This window comes from Vitis riparia, chromosome 13 (genome assembly GCF_004353265.1).
Source record: "Vitis riparia cultivar Riparia Gloire de Montpellier isolate 1030 chromosome 13, EGFV_Vit.rip_1.0, whole genome shotgun sequence".
Classification (NCBI taxonomy): domain Eukaryota; kingdom Viridiplantae; phylum Streptophyta; class Magnoliopsida; order Vitales; family Vitaceae; genus Vitis; species Vitis riparia.
This window is the reverse complement of record NC_048443.1, coordinates 27,808,876-27,823,149: the sequence shown is the minus strand read 5'-3', so window position 1 is coordinate 27,823,149 and position 14,274 is coordinate 27,808,876. Positions and strand designations below refer to the sequence as shown.

The 14,274-nt window shown below is 36.0% G+C and overlaps 3 protein-coding genes across 3 annotated transcripts; 2 read left to right on the top strand and 1 right to left on the bottom strand.

Moving 5' to 3' along the window:
- Window positions 1-495: 495 nt before the first annotated feature.
- LOC117929076 (non-specific lipid-transfer protein-like) lies at window positions 496-1,513 on the bottom strand. Its single transcript, XM_034849268.1, has 2 exons — window positions 1,104-1,513; window positions 496-720 (listed from the first exon to the last, which is right to left on the bottom strand). The coding sequence occupies exons 1-2, from the start codon at window positions 1,484-1,486 to the stop codon at window positions 711-713; spliced, it is 393 nt and encodes a 130-aa protein (XP_034705159.1). The 5' UTR covers window positions 1,487-1,513; the 3' UTR covers window positions 496-710.
- Window positions 1,514-8,634: 7,121 nt separating this feature from the next.
- LOC117929072 (expansin-A8) lies at window positions 8,635-10,426 on the top strand. The gene is made up of 3 exons (XM_034849264.1): window positions 8,635-8,835; window positions 8,924-9,236; window positions 9,761-10,426. The coding sequence occupies exons 1-3, from the start codon at window positions 8,694-8,696 to the stop codon at window positions 10,062-10,064; spliced, it is 759 nt and encodes a 252-aa protein (XP_034705155.1). The 5' UTR covers window positions 8,635-8,693; the 3' UTR covers window positions 10,065-10,426.
- Window positions 10,427-11,005: 579 nt separating this feature from the next.
- LOC117929073 (macro domain-containing protein VPA0103) lies at window positions 11,006-14,154 on the top strand. Its single transcript, XM_034849265.1, has 7 exons — window positions 11,006-11,271; window positions 11,655-11,703; window positions 11,778-11,880; window positions 11,954-12,049; window positions 12,168-12,242; window positions 12,565-12,634; window positions 13,803-14,154. The coding sequence occupies exons 1-7, from the start codon at window positions 11,044-11,046 to the stop codon at window positions 13,875-13,877; spliced, it is 696 nt and encodes a 231-aa protein (XP_034705156.1). The 5' UTR covers window positions 11,006-11,043; the 3' UTR covers window positions 13,878-14,154.
- Window positions 14,155-14,274: the final 120 nt, after the last annotated feature.

Genomic DNA, 14,274 nt, shown 5'->3' with positions numbered 1-14,274 from the left:
GGTTTGCATTGTTGCAGTAGTTAGACTTTGAAAAACCGTTCATGAACCCAGGTCTTGGATAAGGCTACGACATATCTCTCTCTTTCTTATCATTGGAATCTATTTACTGTTTTTAGCATCAAGCATGTGTATTTGTTTGCCATGGAAGCCAGCAAACCTCTATTTTTAGTAGTAAATAACATTTGGATAGCATTTAATTTTCTCTAAAAGTTAGAATGAGCAGCTTTCATGTCACATGCAGTATTTGTTTTCCATTTATATTTAGCACAGGAATATGAACTATTCCATGATATTCTATGGCAGTTCTAATAATATTCCGTGGCATGTTTTGTATTTTGTCCATATATCAATTTTAAAATTTTAAAATTTATTCATTCATTTATTTTTATGCCAATGTATGAACTGGGTTTCTCTGGTAATGACTTTGTTCCACTGTATACCAGATTAGCTGATTTCAATCATCCTGCATAAAATTATGATATGTTAGAGAGAAAGTGCGACGTTGTAAGCATAGTTAGGGCATTTATTCGATTGCAAATATACTTAGAAATTGCCTGATAAACACTAATTGCACACAACTAGTACTGTTCAATCTGCATTTGTAGATCTAAGCATAATTTGGGGACAGTTACTTAGTTCCTTCCAACCTGCTTCTATCTTCTTCCCAATTGATTGCATTCATCGATTCAGTGCTGCCTTTCCCTTCTTTCTCATTTCACCCTGCAAAATAGCCAAGGAAAACAATCTATTTTTCTGAGACTCCATTGTATGTTTACCTTATGTGTGCCAACAATGTCTACCAAGGCTTTGCTTGCATGTTCAATAAATTGAGGAATAATTAACATGTGATAAGGTTCAAACTTATGGCATCCCAATAATTAAGACTGATAGCATGTTAAGTTGCCAATTGATTGATTCAAAAACTTAGGCATGTGGACAATGAAACCAGCCTTAATCTCCAATCAATTAGATTCAAACCAAGCTCTTCAATCAAATATAGCATAAAGGTCGATCTACCAAGAATGCAAAGCAAACCTCTTCCTTAGAAGAAGCAAATAGTCTTCCCTTCAAATGGTAGGAGGAAATGTAGAGAAGAGGCTCACCTGGAGCAGTCGAAGTTGGCGATGATTGTATTGTGAATATTAGCATTACACTCCCCCGGAAGCCGCTGGGCAAAAGACAGTCTGAATGCAGGCTGGTGCTTAGCAAAGCTAGCCTTCAAGCATGAGCATGCTCTCTGCCTATCTGTTGCAGTTTTGTACTCTGCATTTAAGCCCTTAACGCCCGTGCAACATGCCAGCGGTGGTTTATTCTGTTGGCCTAAGAGGAATGACCTGCATGGTGTGAGCTTCCGGTTGATATGAGCTTCGACACCAGGTGTGCAAGAAGGTATGGCTGCATCAACCCAAGCCACGGGGTTGAGCATCAAGGTCATGATCAACCCTGGTATGCATGCAAGCATAAAGACTCCATAGCTGCTGCCCATGGCTGCTACTACTCACTCATACTGATATTTTTGGAGATTTTTATAGTGTTGATTGAGTAACTGCAAAGGTGTCTGGTTGGGTCCATATGAGGCTCGGGTTGTTGGGGCTGTTTTCCTGGTTAAATGCATGAGGGGACGGAGTTAAGCTCATGGGGAGAATGAGTCAAGAATGCTTATTAGATTAAGAGTGTGTTTGGTATTGTTTCTAAAAAGGGTTTTTGATTTTTCTAGCACTTGAAATTTTTAATCAAAAGAATTATTTTCAAGTGCTAGAAATGTTAAAAATACTTCATAAAGTCATTGTTAAACAAGTTCTAATGTATTTTAAAGTGGTTTTAATTGAAGTGTTTTTAGTTCAAATTCTTTCTTTAGAGGCGTTTTTGGGATAATCATCTATCAAGTGAACTCCCTAGAAAGCACGGAAAATGATTTTCCAATTTTTTGAAAGTATTTTTCGAATTTTTAAAATTTTTGGGTTAAGTTGATAGCTTCATGTGATATCAAAATTACAGCTTAATCAAAGATCTCAAGTCCGGAGTTTTTTCATCCATTTATTCTCTGTAAGTAGCTCTGAGGGGCCATAGGTGAGAAAGGGTGTCAGCCAGGATGGCCTATTACTGAAAATGACTCATGTTTTAGGTTATATACCATTCAAATGTCACAAGCAGCCTCTCAAAATTGAAGATTGCTAAGTACCTTGAAAGTTTTTCCAGATATGTACATAGGAATATGAATTATTAGATTTTTTTTTTTTTTTTTTTTTTTGGGTGGCAAGCCTGGTGATGAAGTCATATTTCAATTGAATTTAAGGGTGTTCTGTGAAAATTTCTTATGCTTGCAATGAAAATGATATGATATGGAATCTTGTTACATGAATGTTTCTAACTACACACATTTATGAGCATATAATGAATTGGGTCCATTGACACTCATCAACCACCACAATAAATAAATTTATAATGTGACTCAAATTTTGATAAATTCAAAATCAATGGATGCATGAGAGGTATCATTTTCAATGGCCTCACAGGTAATCTTAAAAATAAAGAGCATTTATGTATCATATCTATACATGATATTGTTTAAGAAAATTTAATTAATCCAAACATGTAAATAAAAAATAAAAATAAAAAGACAGATATTGGGAATTTTATGGTTTTGGGTATTTTTATATGAATGCAAACACACAATTTTTCCTGCCATATTTCAACATCTACCTAACATATTTATGAATATATCATGCCTTGATGATGCCGACATTGAAGGGTAGGTTAAATCATTTCTGGTTGGGCCCATATGAGATTGGTGGTTGGGACTGATTTGGGGCTTATAAATGGTGAGGGACGGTTAAATCTAATACTAAAAAGTTGCTCCATCCAAAGTTTTGGATTTAAGATTTAGAAGTAAGGGTTTGGAGTTATTATTTTTTATTTAAATTATTTTTTTCTGTTTCCTTGTATCACTGGCCATCTGTCGGCAGTTTCGAGTTTAATATCGACATTTTAGCAATAAATTCAATAAATCTAAGTGCAGTATTTGGTGTGTTGATCTTTTTTAAAAAGAGTGTGCGAGTTGTTCATTTCACCGTACGAATTACTTATGAATAAATTAAGAAATCATATTCAAGAACGGTAGCATTTCATGATTCATCGACCGATGATGATAGCATGGTATTCTTTCTATCACCATATTTGACAAGATCAAGCGTTTACCAATTTGCTAAAAGCTTAAGCCGATAGCAGAGCGACACTCGGGGGACTCGAACCTACAACCTCACTCTGATACCAATTGACAAGATTAAGCACTTACTACTTTGCAAAAAAGTTAAACTGATAGCAAATGTGCAATTTTATTTCCTTATCTCATAGTAGCACAAAGTCTCGCATCTATACATGTTGCAAGCGACATGAGGGACTTCACAATGCACATGTGGCACACCGACAGGTTGGGCTGTCAAGCCTCGATGCCATGTGTGGGATCCACACAGTGGGGCCTACCCATGATAGCGAGTCCATAGGGTAATTGCTACATCCCATAATGCTAACGATATTAATGCAAAGGTAGTTTCAAAATGAATAGTTGAAAATTTTTCGTTATAGAATACTCATGTCGCTATAGACCATCATGCTTTTCCAATAGACTCGATGATTTGTTAAATAATTTTGTATAAAATTCGAGAATACTTTTTATTTAAAGATATCATGTTGGAGTATATAGCATAACTTATTTTTATAGCTTCAATCATAAGCAATGTAATTATTTTGCAAAACAAAAACAAAAGGCATTTATCAATTCCCTCTAAAAAGTATCAAGAATTGATTGATGTATTGATTTAAATAACAAGTAAAAAATGTATTTTTCTATTAAATTTGACCAATAATCACTTTACTAAAAATGGAGTTTGTTACATTGATTGATTGTCTTTGACTTCATAAATTGCCCTCTACATGTAGAGATATTGGGGATGTAATTTAATTCGTAATTAGAAGGTCCCTAAAATGTGAAAAGATGGCGCATTTTCATTGGATTTTGACGAATGATGAATTATTGTTACAATTGTGAAAAGATGACGCATTTTCATTGAATTTTGATGAAGGATGTATTGTTGTTACATGAATGCATATGCCCCACATTGTCCTAGGACATTATAATTTCTAGTTATACACATTTATGATTGTCTCTCCTTGCGCCCTCGCTTTCCCATCCCCAGAGAGAGAGATTTCTAGCTATACACATTTATGATTGTCTCTCCTTGCACCCTCACTTTCCCATCCCCAGAGAGAGAGAGAAAAAGTTTTCTTTTCTAACAATAAGATAAATTGAAAAATAAAATTTTATTCATTGAATTCATACTAATCATATTGGTTAGTGATTCAAATATGATCATGTTACTTCATAATATAATCTAATTACCTCTAATACTATCATATTGTGAGCAAGGCTTTTTAACATGGAAATGTAAATAGAGTGGTGTTTGTTTTTTAGCTGAATAGAAAAAATCAAAATATTTATCTTTTTTTATTCAATTAAAAGTAGCATGTTAATATTAACCAATATAACTAAACTGAACTTAATAATAAATTCACTTTACTTATATTGGTTGATATTAATAGGTTAGTTTTAGCTGAATAGAAAAAGTCAAATATTTTGAATTTTTTCTATTCAATAAAAAAAAAACACCACCTAAGAATACAACTTGGTCAAGTTGGTCCGACTCAACCCAAATGAGATGGATGAGATCGGCTTTGGTCAAGCTTCAAATTGAGGATCCCTGAATTCAAATTGGACTTGGGTTGGCCATAAAATCCAACCCAACCCACTGGGTTGCAACACCCTTGTAGAGAGGACCGAGAAGCCCAATTCTTGCCGGCCCAGAGCACTGGCCCACCTCCCCAAACGTAAACCCCACAAAGGGACCCTCTCTCTGTCTGAGTTAGAGCAACTTTTTGACTAGTGGGGTGTGACCCAAAATTAAAGAAAGTGGACCTCATGCCCATGCCAATACCCCTTATATCAAAACAGTAGTAGGCTCAACATCCACAATCAAAAGTTTTGGGCCATAACACTACCCAATTTTGTGTTAAGTACTTGAAGGGCCTCCCCCATTAAGAAAAAATGACCCCATTTTGAAGAACTTCACACTTTTTCATGCCATTGATTTCCCTTGGACCACATCCTCACTTGCCAAAATGTGACACACATTTGCTGCAAATTCAATTAAAGCCAACAAAATCAAAATAGAACTAATTAAAAAAATTCTTACCCATTCAAAAGCCCTTCTTCCCTTACGGTAATGCTTTTCAGGCTGTGTTTACACAAAAATAGAAATGAGAATTGGAACCATTAATGAAAAGAAAAACCAAAGTCAATCATATTTTATAATTGTGGTTTGAAGTCGACTCTTTATTAATTATCCGTCATTTCAATAATCAAATTTAAAGATATAAACAAAGTGTCATTTGATAAGTAATCGAGGAAATGACATACATAAAGGATGAAGTAATGAAAGAGAAGATCGATGATAATAATATCAATTTGCCATGATATATAACCTCATATAGAATTTGTGACATGTGAACGAAAGTGAATCATAATGGATTTTAATTTCTATTAAGTAATCCATAGACAATAATAAGCAAGAAAAAAGTCGATTTTTCATTGTTATTTTCATTCTTTTTCAATATTCCAACGTTCCAAACTTCTTTTGGAAGAATGCATTAATCTTTTTCCATAAAAGCATTTCAAATTTAAAAATATCCATAAAAGCATCTTACCTTTGCTTTACTAAAAGGGTTTTTTCAGCCAATAAAGAAACTGCAAGCCTACTCAACCTTAGATGCAAGAGAGAGGCCTTTGAAATGGTTAAAAGTTAGAACAATCAAAACAATCAAAAATTGAGTTTGTTTGTTGATTTCATGTGCAAAAAAGCTATGAATTAATACCAAGAAAATGTGGTCCTTTTTTGCCCTCATGAAACACACAACATAAAAGCATAGAGTGGGCCACCAGACAAACCAACATGTCACCTTGTAAAGGATCATGGGTGGTCTACCACCTCAATCTCCTATTTAAATGCACATGGGGCAGTTGCTGGGACCCCTTTGATTTGATCTCTGCACCATCTTGGAGGCCTCATGTGGGGTTGTTTGAGACTGCAATATGTGACCATGTTATTAACTACCCAGAGAAAGCAACCCCTCAGAGGCCCCCTTGCCATGGAGTCTCATTCTCCCCAAGTGGATCTCCTGGACAATTCCTTGTGCAGGCCTTTTTCACTGGCTCCCAACTCTCAACATTTGTGGATAATCCACACACTCTTTTTGTGGATCTGGTTTGGGTTTCAATCAAATTTGTGACTCATGGCATTTGGATCACAGAAATCTTGATGACAACTTGTCTGAAATTGACAACATTAATCAGAAAAAAGAGCATAAGGTCACCCTCTTGTGGCCTAAACTGCCCATGTCTGGGCCAACACAGCAACAAAAGTAATAAATGTGAAGTACTGGGGCTCATTCTAGCTCTTTGCTGCCAAGAAAATTTTCCCTTATTTTCTATGCCTTTCTCAAGAGGGATCCATGTAGAAAAAAACAAATTGTGCCCAATGACTTGTGGCATGGCATTAGTCATGTTGCCATTAATTCATCACAAAGCCACAAACTGTTGACTAAGACCAACCTAGATGATCAAAATAGGAGTGTGGGAAATGAAGAAATGCTGAGTTTCATGGAGATCACTGATTCCCCACCTAGGTTATGTCTTTCCTTTTTCATCTTTTTTAAAATGAAGTTGGGAAAGGAATGTGTCTTGCATTTTGTGTAGATAAACATGGGTACTTGAAATTCTAGTATATTGCATTCTAAGATTAAGAGAATAGAAAAAATTAAGAAATTAACCAACTCTACCATTAAGGGATTGATGTCTCTTCAATGTGTTTATATGTAGCATCCCCACAAATTGAGAACCATCAATTGTGATTGTTGTAACTAATTTAGTCAATGAACCAAAACCCCACCCCATTTAACATAGTTTGGTTCAATTTATTCCTCTAAGCAAAACTTGAATTCTTTTAATCTAAAGCATCATGCCATATTAAAAATACTTTTGATAAATGTTCATGACAAGAAAACCTATTGTATTAGAGACAAAAATGAGAAAGAAGATGAGTAAAATGAGTTAATAATAAGCTTTAGGAAAGTGGGTTCATTGTTTTGATGGGTTTTTAACCTATTTGTACATGTGCACAATGTGGGTATTTATACAAGTATATATATAATAGCCCAAAATTAAGGGAATAACTTTGCAATTAAGTAATTGATATACATGTGCATAATGTGGGTATTTATACAAGTATATTGTAGCCCAAAATTCAAAATTAAGGGAATAACTTTACAATTAAGGAATTGAGATCACTTGCGACAATCAAGCTATTAGTCAAGTCTAGACTCAAGGAATTGATATCCTTTGATAAATTCTTTGGGCTGAATTTCACTATCCATGGTTGAAATGAGGTGCCAAGAAATTTTCCACATTTCCACCCATGTAGAAAAAATATATACATGTATACCCAATGACTTTGTGGTTTGGAGGAAGTCATATGGCCATGAATTCAATCACAAAGACTATAAATCAAAATATGAGTACTGTGGGAAAAGGAGAAAATATCGATCCCCATGGAGATTATTGATCCCCCACCTCCACAATATTCTCATGCAGATGGGACAAGTTCAAAGATATTGACAGGGAAAGAAAATCCAATAGATAGATCAGAAGGAGGCTTGTGTTCTTTTTTTCTTTTTTTTTTCTTTGATATCAAGTTAACAGCCCGAAACCCTCCCAAAACCCCACCAAAACCATCCTAATTGCTCTTTTGTTTTTATTTTTGGCCACCCCCATTTCCTCTTTTATCTGTTTTATCAACTGAAAGCATCCAAAATCATAAGAAAATGATGCATGAATGCAACAGGGCGTAAAGCCCGGGACCTGCATGTGCAGCTAACATGGTAGGGCCCCTGGTTGAACCCCCATGCCCTTTCATGCTGACCTTCACTTCTACCTAAATCATATCAAATATACTTTGATTTTCAAGCATACCCTCCACAAATTTTTTTACATTAAATCATCTAACAGAAGCTTCAACCTTACAATGATTAATTAACTGATGATTCGGCGTGGCGGTTGTTGATAAGGTATCGATTTGACATTGATGACATTGATTAGAATACTTGTGTGTAATGACTTTTTTAATCCCAAGTTAACCGACAAATTATTCTATTGAAGAGGGTTGGTATGGATCAAATATGATTGAGCTTCACACGTTGGGGGACTTTTGGAAGGGAGGACTTGGCTAAAAGAAAATTGAGTAAACAATGAGAGGAAAGATAAGGGAAAGAGAAAGGAGAATAAGATATAGAAAACGGTTGAGAAATGCATGTGCAGGTAGGGCCATGGAGGGGATGTGCAGTTGGTAGTCCAACTTGAACAAAACATATGCATGTGCAGTTTTGATGATTTGTAAAATGACCTTAAAATATGCATCTATTTTTTGTGGTTTAGGCTTTCTCTCTTATGTAACTTGTCCCTTTCCATAAACCCCCTTAAACCTTAGTCTCCATTTCCCTATATAAAGTGACCTCCCCCCTCCCCTTCTCTGTATCCTTCTCCCACCAAGACAAAGCCTTGAGCACTTAGCCCATCACTCCTCTCAATGGCTACTGCAGCATTTTCTTCTATCTCTCTTGCCCTCTTTCTCTTCTGTCTATGCCTCCAAGGCACAAATGGTGACTATGGTGGGTGGGAAGGCGGGCATGCCACATTCTATGGCGGTGGTGACGCCTCAGGCACAATGGGTGAGTCCATGGAAGTGTTTACTTAACAATTATTTACTGTTTTGGTCATTTTTGGAGGTGGGTTTTTGATGGGGTGTTGGTATTGCAGGTGGGGCTTGTGGGTATGGCAACTTGTACAGCCAAGGGTATGGGACCAACACTGCAGCTCTCAGCACCGCTCTCTTCAACAGTGGGCTGAGCTGTGGGGCATGTTACGAGATGAAATGCAACGATGACCCCAAATGGTGCCTCCCAGGGACCCTAACCGTGACTGCCACAAACTTCTGCCCTCCTAACTTGGCCTTGTCCAACACCAACGGCGGATGGTGCAATCCCCCCCTTCAGCACTTTGATCTAGCTGAGCCTGCCTTCCTTCAGATTGCCCAGTACCGAGCTGGAATCGTACCTGTGTCTTTCAGAAGGTGAGTATTTTGGAGATGGGAAAAGGTTTTAATACTATATATGAACTGATCTTACACTTCTAAAATTATTTCAAAGCCATGAAATATATTAAAAAATAGATAATATTTACATGATTAAAAAGAAATTATTACAAATGATATCACAATAAACCCACGAGTTTCAACACCAAGATTTGTTTAGTCCACTAAGAATGTTTGTCTGTTTGGTTTGAATCAAAACCAATACTAAACCTCCGTGTGAGAGTTTATCAAAATCAATCCCTGAGCCCGATGTAGGAGTTTGTACACCAAAGTTTGTTTGATCCCACAAGGGTGTTTTACTATTTAATTTGTTTGATTAAGGGGTATTTGCCTATTTGCACCCCGTAATGGTGTCTGTCTGTTTGTCACCCAGACAATATCTACCAGTTACATTGTGTGACCGTTACGTGCTCCTTTAACCCAGACCAGGCAATATCTACCAATTACATCTTTGGTTCTCCAACAATCTCTCACTTCTCTTCTGTTTTTCTTGGTCTGGACAGAGTCCCCTGTGTGAAGAAAGGAGGGATCCGCTTTACCATCAACGGCCACTCCTACTTCAACTTGGTGCTCATCACAAACGTGGCCGGAGCAGGAGACGTCCGAGCAGTATCAATAAAGGGGTCTAAGACCGGGTGGCAGCCCATGTCAAGGAACTGGGGCCAGAACTGGCAGAGCAACTCATACCTCAACGGCCAGACCCTCTCATTCCAAGTCACAGCAAGCGATGGCCGGACCATGACAAGCCTCAATGTGGCGCCTGCTGGCTGGCAGTTTGGGCAAACATATGAGGGGGCTCAGTTCTAAATTCTCACTAGTGTGTGGCTATGACTATGAGTGTATATGGTAATGTATCCATTGTTTGGGAGAAGGGAAAATGGAAAGGAAAGAGTAGGAAGTATAGGGAGATCTATTGCTGTGGTGGCTAATTGGCACCCGCATGGGCTAGTATATTATATATAGAGAGATTGATTGTGAGTAATGGTTTGATTTGAGAGGGATGTTCTGTTGGTCGCCTTTTGTTGATGGCAAGGCCATGGATGATGCCCTCCAAGCTTTTTAGATTTGGTCTCCAATTTGGGTTCAGACCCAATTGGAGCAACCTTGTATCAGTTCTTAATGATTGATGATCAAAGTAATTAAACTGCTTTCTTTTCTACTTTTTCTAATCTATGACTATCATCTTCCAATTCCAACATTCAAAATATTTTCTTTTAAAAAAAAAAAAAAAAAAAAAAAAAAAACCCCTTCTGCCTTGAGCTCAAATCAACTTGATACATATATGCAAGTCAAAACAATGTCTGTCAAATCAACTTATAATAATATGTTAATCCATCCTTATCTCATAATTGAACAAATTTTATTTGTTTAATTTTCAATTTTCTTATCTCTTAATTGATAAAAACAAGAATAAATAATGGATATTATATTTTATTAAAGCATTTATTATTATTACATTATAATCAAAATTAATTTTTAAATACATTTATTATATTTCAATTAAAATTTTAAAATATATTTTTGAATTTTAAATCCAATTTTGTTTTAATTATTTATAAATAAATAAAAAATTATATCCAAGACCGAAATTAAGTTGTATCCGATGAATCATTTAAATTAAATCAAACTCATAGTACTACCATATCATATCTTAAAATTGTCCATAAGAAACACACAAAAAGGAAGTAATATTTTTTAATTAATTAAGGTTTATTAGAAGGTTTTTAGACCAATAGGGATTAAACACGTAATACTCCTAAGCACTTTGGGTTCCGCTGTGTTGCCGATGGCGAGTCTACGCTGCATCAGTGGCCTATTTGGAGCTCGGCTTCCAAAACCGAGAAATCTCGACAACCCCATCTCTAAAACCCTCCCAAAATACTCATCATCGAGGAAGATCGTATCACAAATGGCGGATCTTCCGACCCAGTTGGCTTTATCGCCGACTAGCTCTCTCAAAATCCAGAAAGGGGACATCACCAAGTGGTTCGTTGATGGCTCTTCCGACGCTATCGTCAGTTTCTCCCTCTCCGTCTCTCTCTCTTTAATAGGGTTTGATGTATTAGTATTTTGGTGCTTGGTCTGTTGTGTACATGATGTTGGATTACCCAATGGCTTAAAGTCCTCGAATTGGAAGCCTTTTTTTTTTCTGAATTCTTAGAATTACATGTGGGTTTGTGGAATTATGATTTGAATTCATGAATTCGGTTTTGGTCCCTCAATTCAAAACCCATTGTTTGGTGGGAGTTTTTTTATCTGGATTTAGGCATAATTTCGCATCGAGATGCTGAATTCTTTAGTTTCTGGATTTGAAATCCCCAGTGGGAGCCCAGAATTTGGGAATTCTGTTCGAAACTCAAGTTTTTAGTATTTGTATGAGCCATTCATTTTCTGCAGGTTAATCCAGCAAATGAACGAATGCTTGGAGGTGGTGGTGCTGATGGAGGTAATGCCTTCTAATTTTCTAACAAAATCATAACCCATAATGTACTTATCGAAATTTATCTGTGTTTTCCTTAGCCATACATAGAGCTGCTGGTCCAGAGCTTGTAGCAGCTTGCTATAAGGTCCCAGAAGTTCGACCCGGAATTCGCTGCCCTACTGGAGAAGCAAGAATTACCCAGTAGGTTCTTATACTTTGGTTCATTATATAGATTATTTTCCTCACAATGTACTGATGTTCTAATAATTTGCAGAGGTTTTAAATTGCCTGCAGCTCATGTAATTCACACTGTTGGGCCAATTTATGACGTTGATAGCAACCCTGAAGCCTCTCTTAAAAGTGCATACGCGTATGGAGTAGTTATATATGTTGCTGCTATTTTTGTTAGAAGTTTGATTTATCATCCTAATAGCAAAGAGTTAGTTTCTCATTGTAAATAAGACCCTTATTTTCTACATTGGTTACAGGAACTGCTTGAGTCTCGCCAAAGAGAATAACGTTCAGTATATCGCCTTTCCTGCCATATCTTGTGGTGTTTTTGGGTGAGTTGATTCAAAACAACTGCCATTTTGGTACTGAAATTTGTTTTGAAATAATGGTTTCTGGTGACTAGAAGTTTGATTGATTGCCTTATATGATCTCATGACTGGAAGTCTTGACAGTGTCAAGAAGTTGTTCTTGCTCGCATGAGAATGAGTTGGATGGAAAATCCATGATTGAGATTCTGACCATAAACCGTTTGTTAATTTCTTCTTCTGTGGGTGTACAAGTTAGAAATGGCTTAGGCGCTTTGCTCTTTAGATGCCAGTACAAACCGTTTGATAATTGCATAAATTATTTTGATTTTTGGCCTTGTTCTTTCAGATATCCTCATGATGAAGCTGCCACAGTGGCTATATCCACTGTCAAAGAGTTTGGGAAAGACTTAAAAGAGGTATCTGGTGTTCATGTTTTGCTTCATGTTCTAATAGAACTATTTCATCGTCCAGATTGAATCTTGAGTCTTGATGCCATGAATTAGAGCACTTATATTTATTTATGTAATTACTTTTCTTGCTTATTAAGGGATTAATGAAAGAAACTACAAGTGCTTTAGTGAAAACAAATAGCAGCATTCTATAGGCATTGTTTGGTTGCTTTGTTCTTTATATGCTTACAATAGATAATTCTGTTGTCTTACTGTTTGTGGAAGCCTGGTAGGTGGAAAGCATTTACAAGGTTTATTAGGCTATGTTTGGTTCTAGGAAAGGGAAAAAAATGCTAAAGAAAATTATTTTTTTTATGTTTGATTTACCATGAAAAATATGAAAGAAAATCAAACATATTTAGAAGTAGTTAGCAATTTATATATTTTTAAATTATTTAATCTTTATACAAAAATAATAATAATAAGAGAAATGACTTTAAAGATGTATATAAAAATAATTTATTAACTTTAAATTTATTTTTTATTTTCCTCACTTTTTATTAACTTTAAATCTATTTTTTATTTTCCCCACTTTTTTCTTTTCTTCTATTTTTCCTCTCTATTTTCTTTTCTTTCCATTTTCCTTAAAATTTACCAAAAACCAAACATAGCATTAAGGATATATATTCTCTAAAGTGTGATATCATACCTCTTGGTTTTTTTTTGTCTGTGTATTTGAAGAACTGTGTGGAATTAACCTCATCACTAACCGAATATTCTCCTTGATTTGTCTTCTTGAGACAAGAAGACCTTACATATTCACTCACCTGGTGAAGAAAATTGATGACAACTAGTATTAATAGAGGAAACACGGAAAAACAGGCAATATAAATATCATAAAATTCAAGGGAAAAATTAGCAACATCATAAAGATCGTCTAAACTGCATTCTGAGATATCATTGATCTCCTCATTGTTATGTGGATATTGCTACGGCCTACAGAAGGAAGGGCTTCTTTTGAGCGCTTAATACTATAATTTCATATTGGGTTCAGCCTCTACCTGGAGTTTACCTACCAGAACAATAACCATGAGCTTGCTCACTGATATAAATGAACTAAAATTGTTAAATCTCTTTATTGGTAAGGTCTGCTTGGAGACTTAATGGGTATATTTACTTCAAATGATATTTGCAGGTGCACTTTGTTCTCTTCGCGGATGACATCTATAATGTTTGGTTGAATAAGGCAAATGAATTGCTCCAAAATTAATTAGAGTTCAGCCTGCAGCCTGCAGCCTGCAACAATAGAAGATGCAGTAGTTTTGATTTATCTAATTTTGAAGTGAAAATAATTATTATCATGATATGTTGGCATATGCTGGGTTACTGGAAAGGGGAATTATTGTATTATCAAGTGTGAGATTTTTCTGGTGTTGGTGAGTGTTGTTATTTGAATGTATGTAGTGTGAGAGAGCCTACTTGATTATTCCTGTGAACCATCACTGCAAGATGAAGAAATTTCAGTTTGTATTTAGGGTTTTGTGGTCTTTAACTCTTCAGCATTCTCTGCTGGATAGTGGATATAGCCTGTTCAGGTAAGGGACATCTATCCATATTCCAAGCTAAGATCCAGCTTCTGTGGAAAACCCAGGTGAGACAGATGTTAA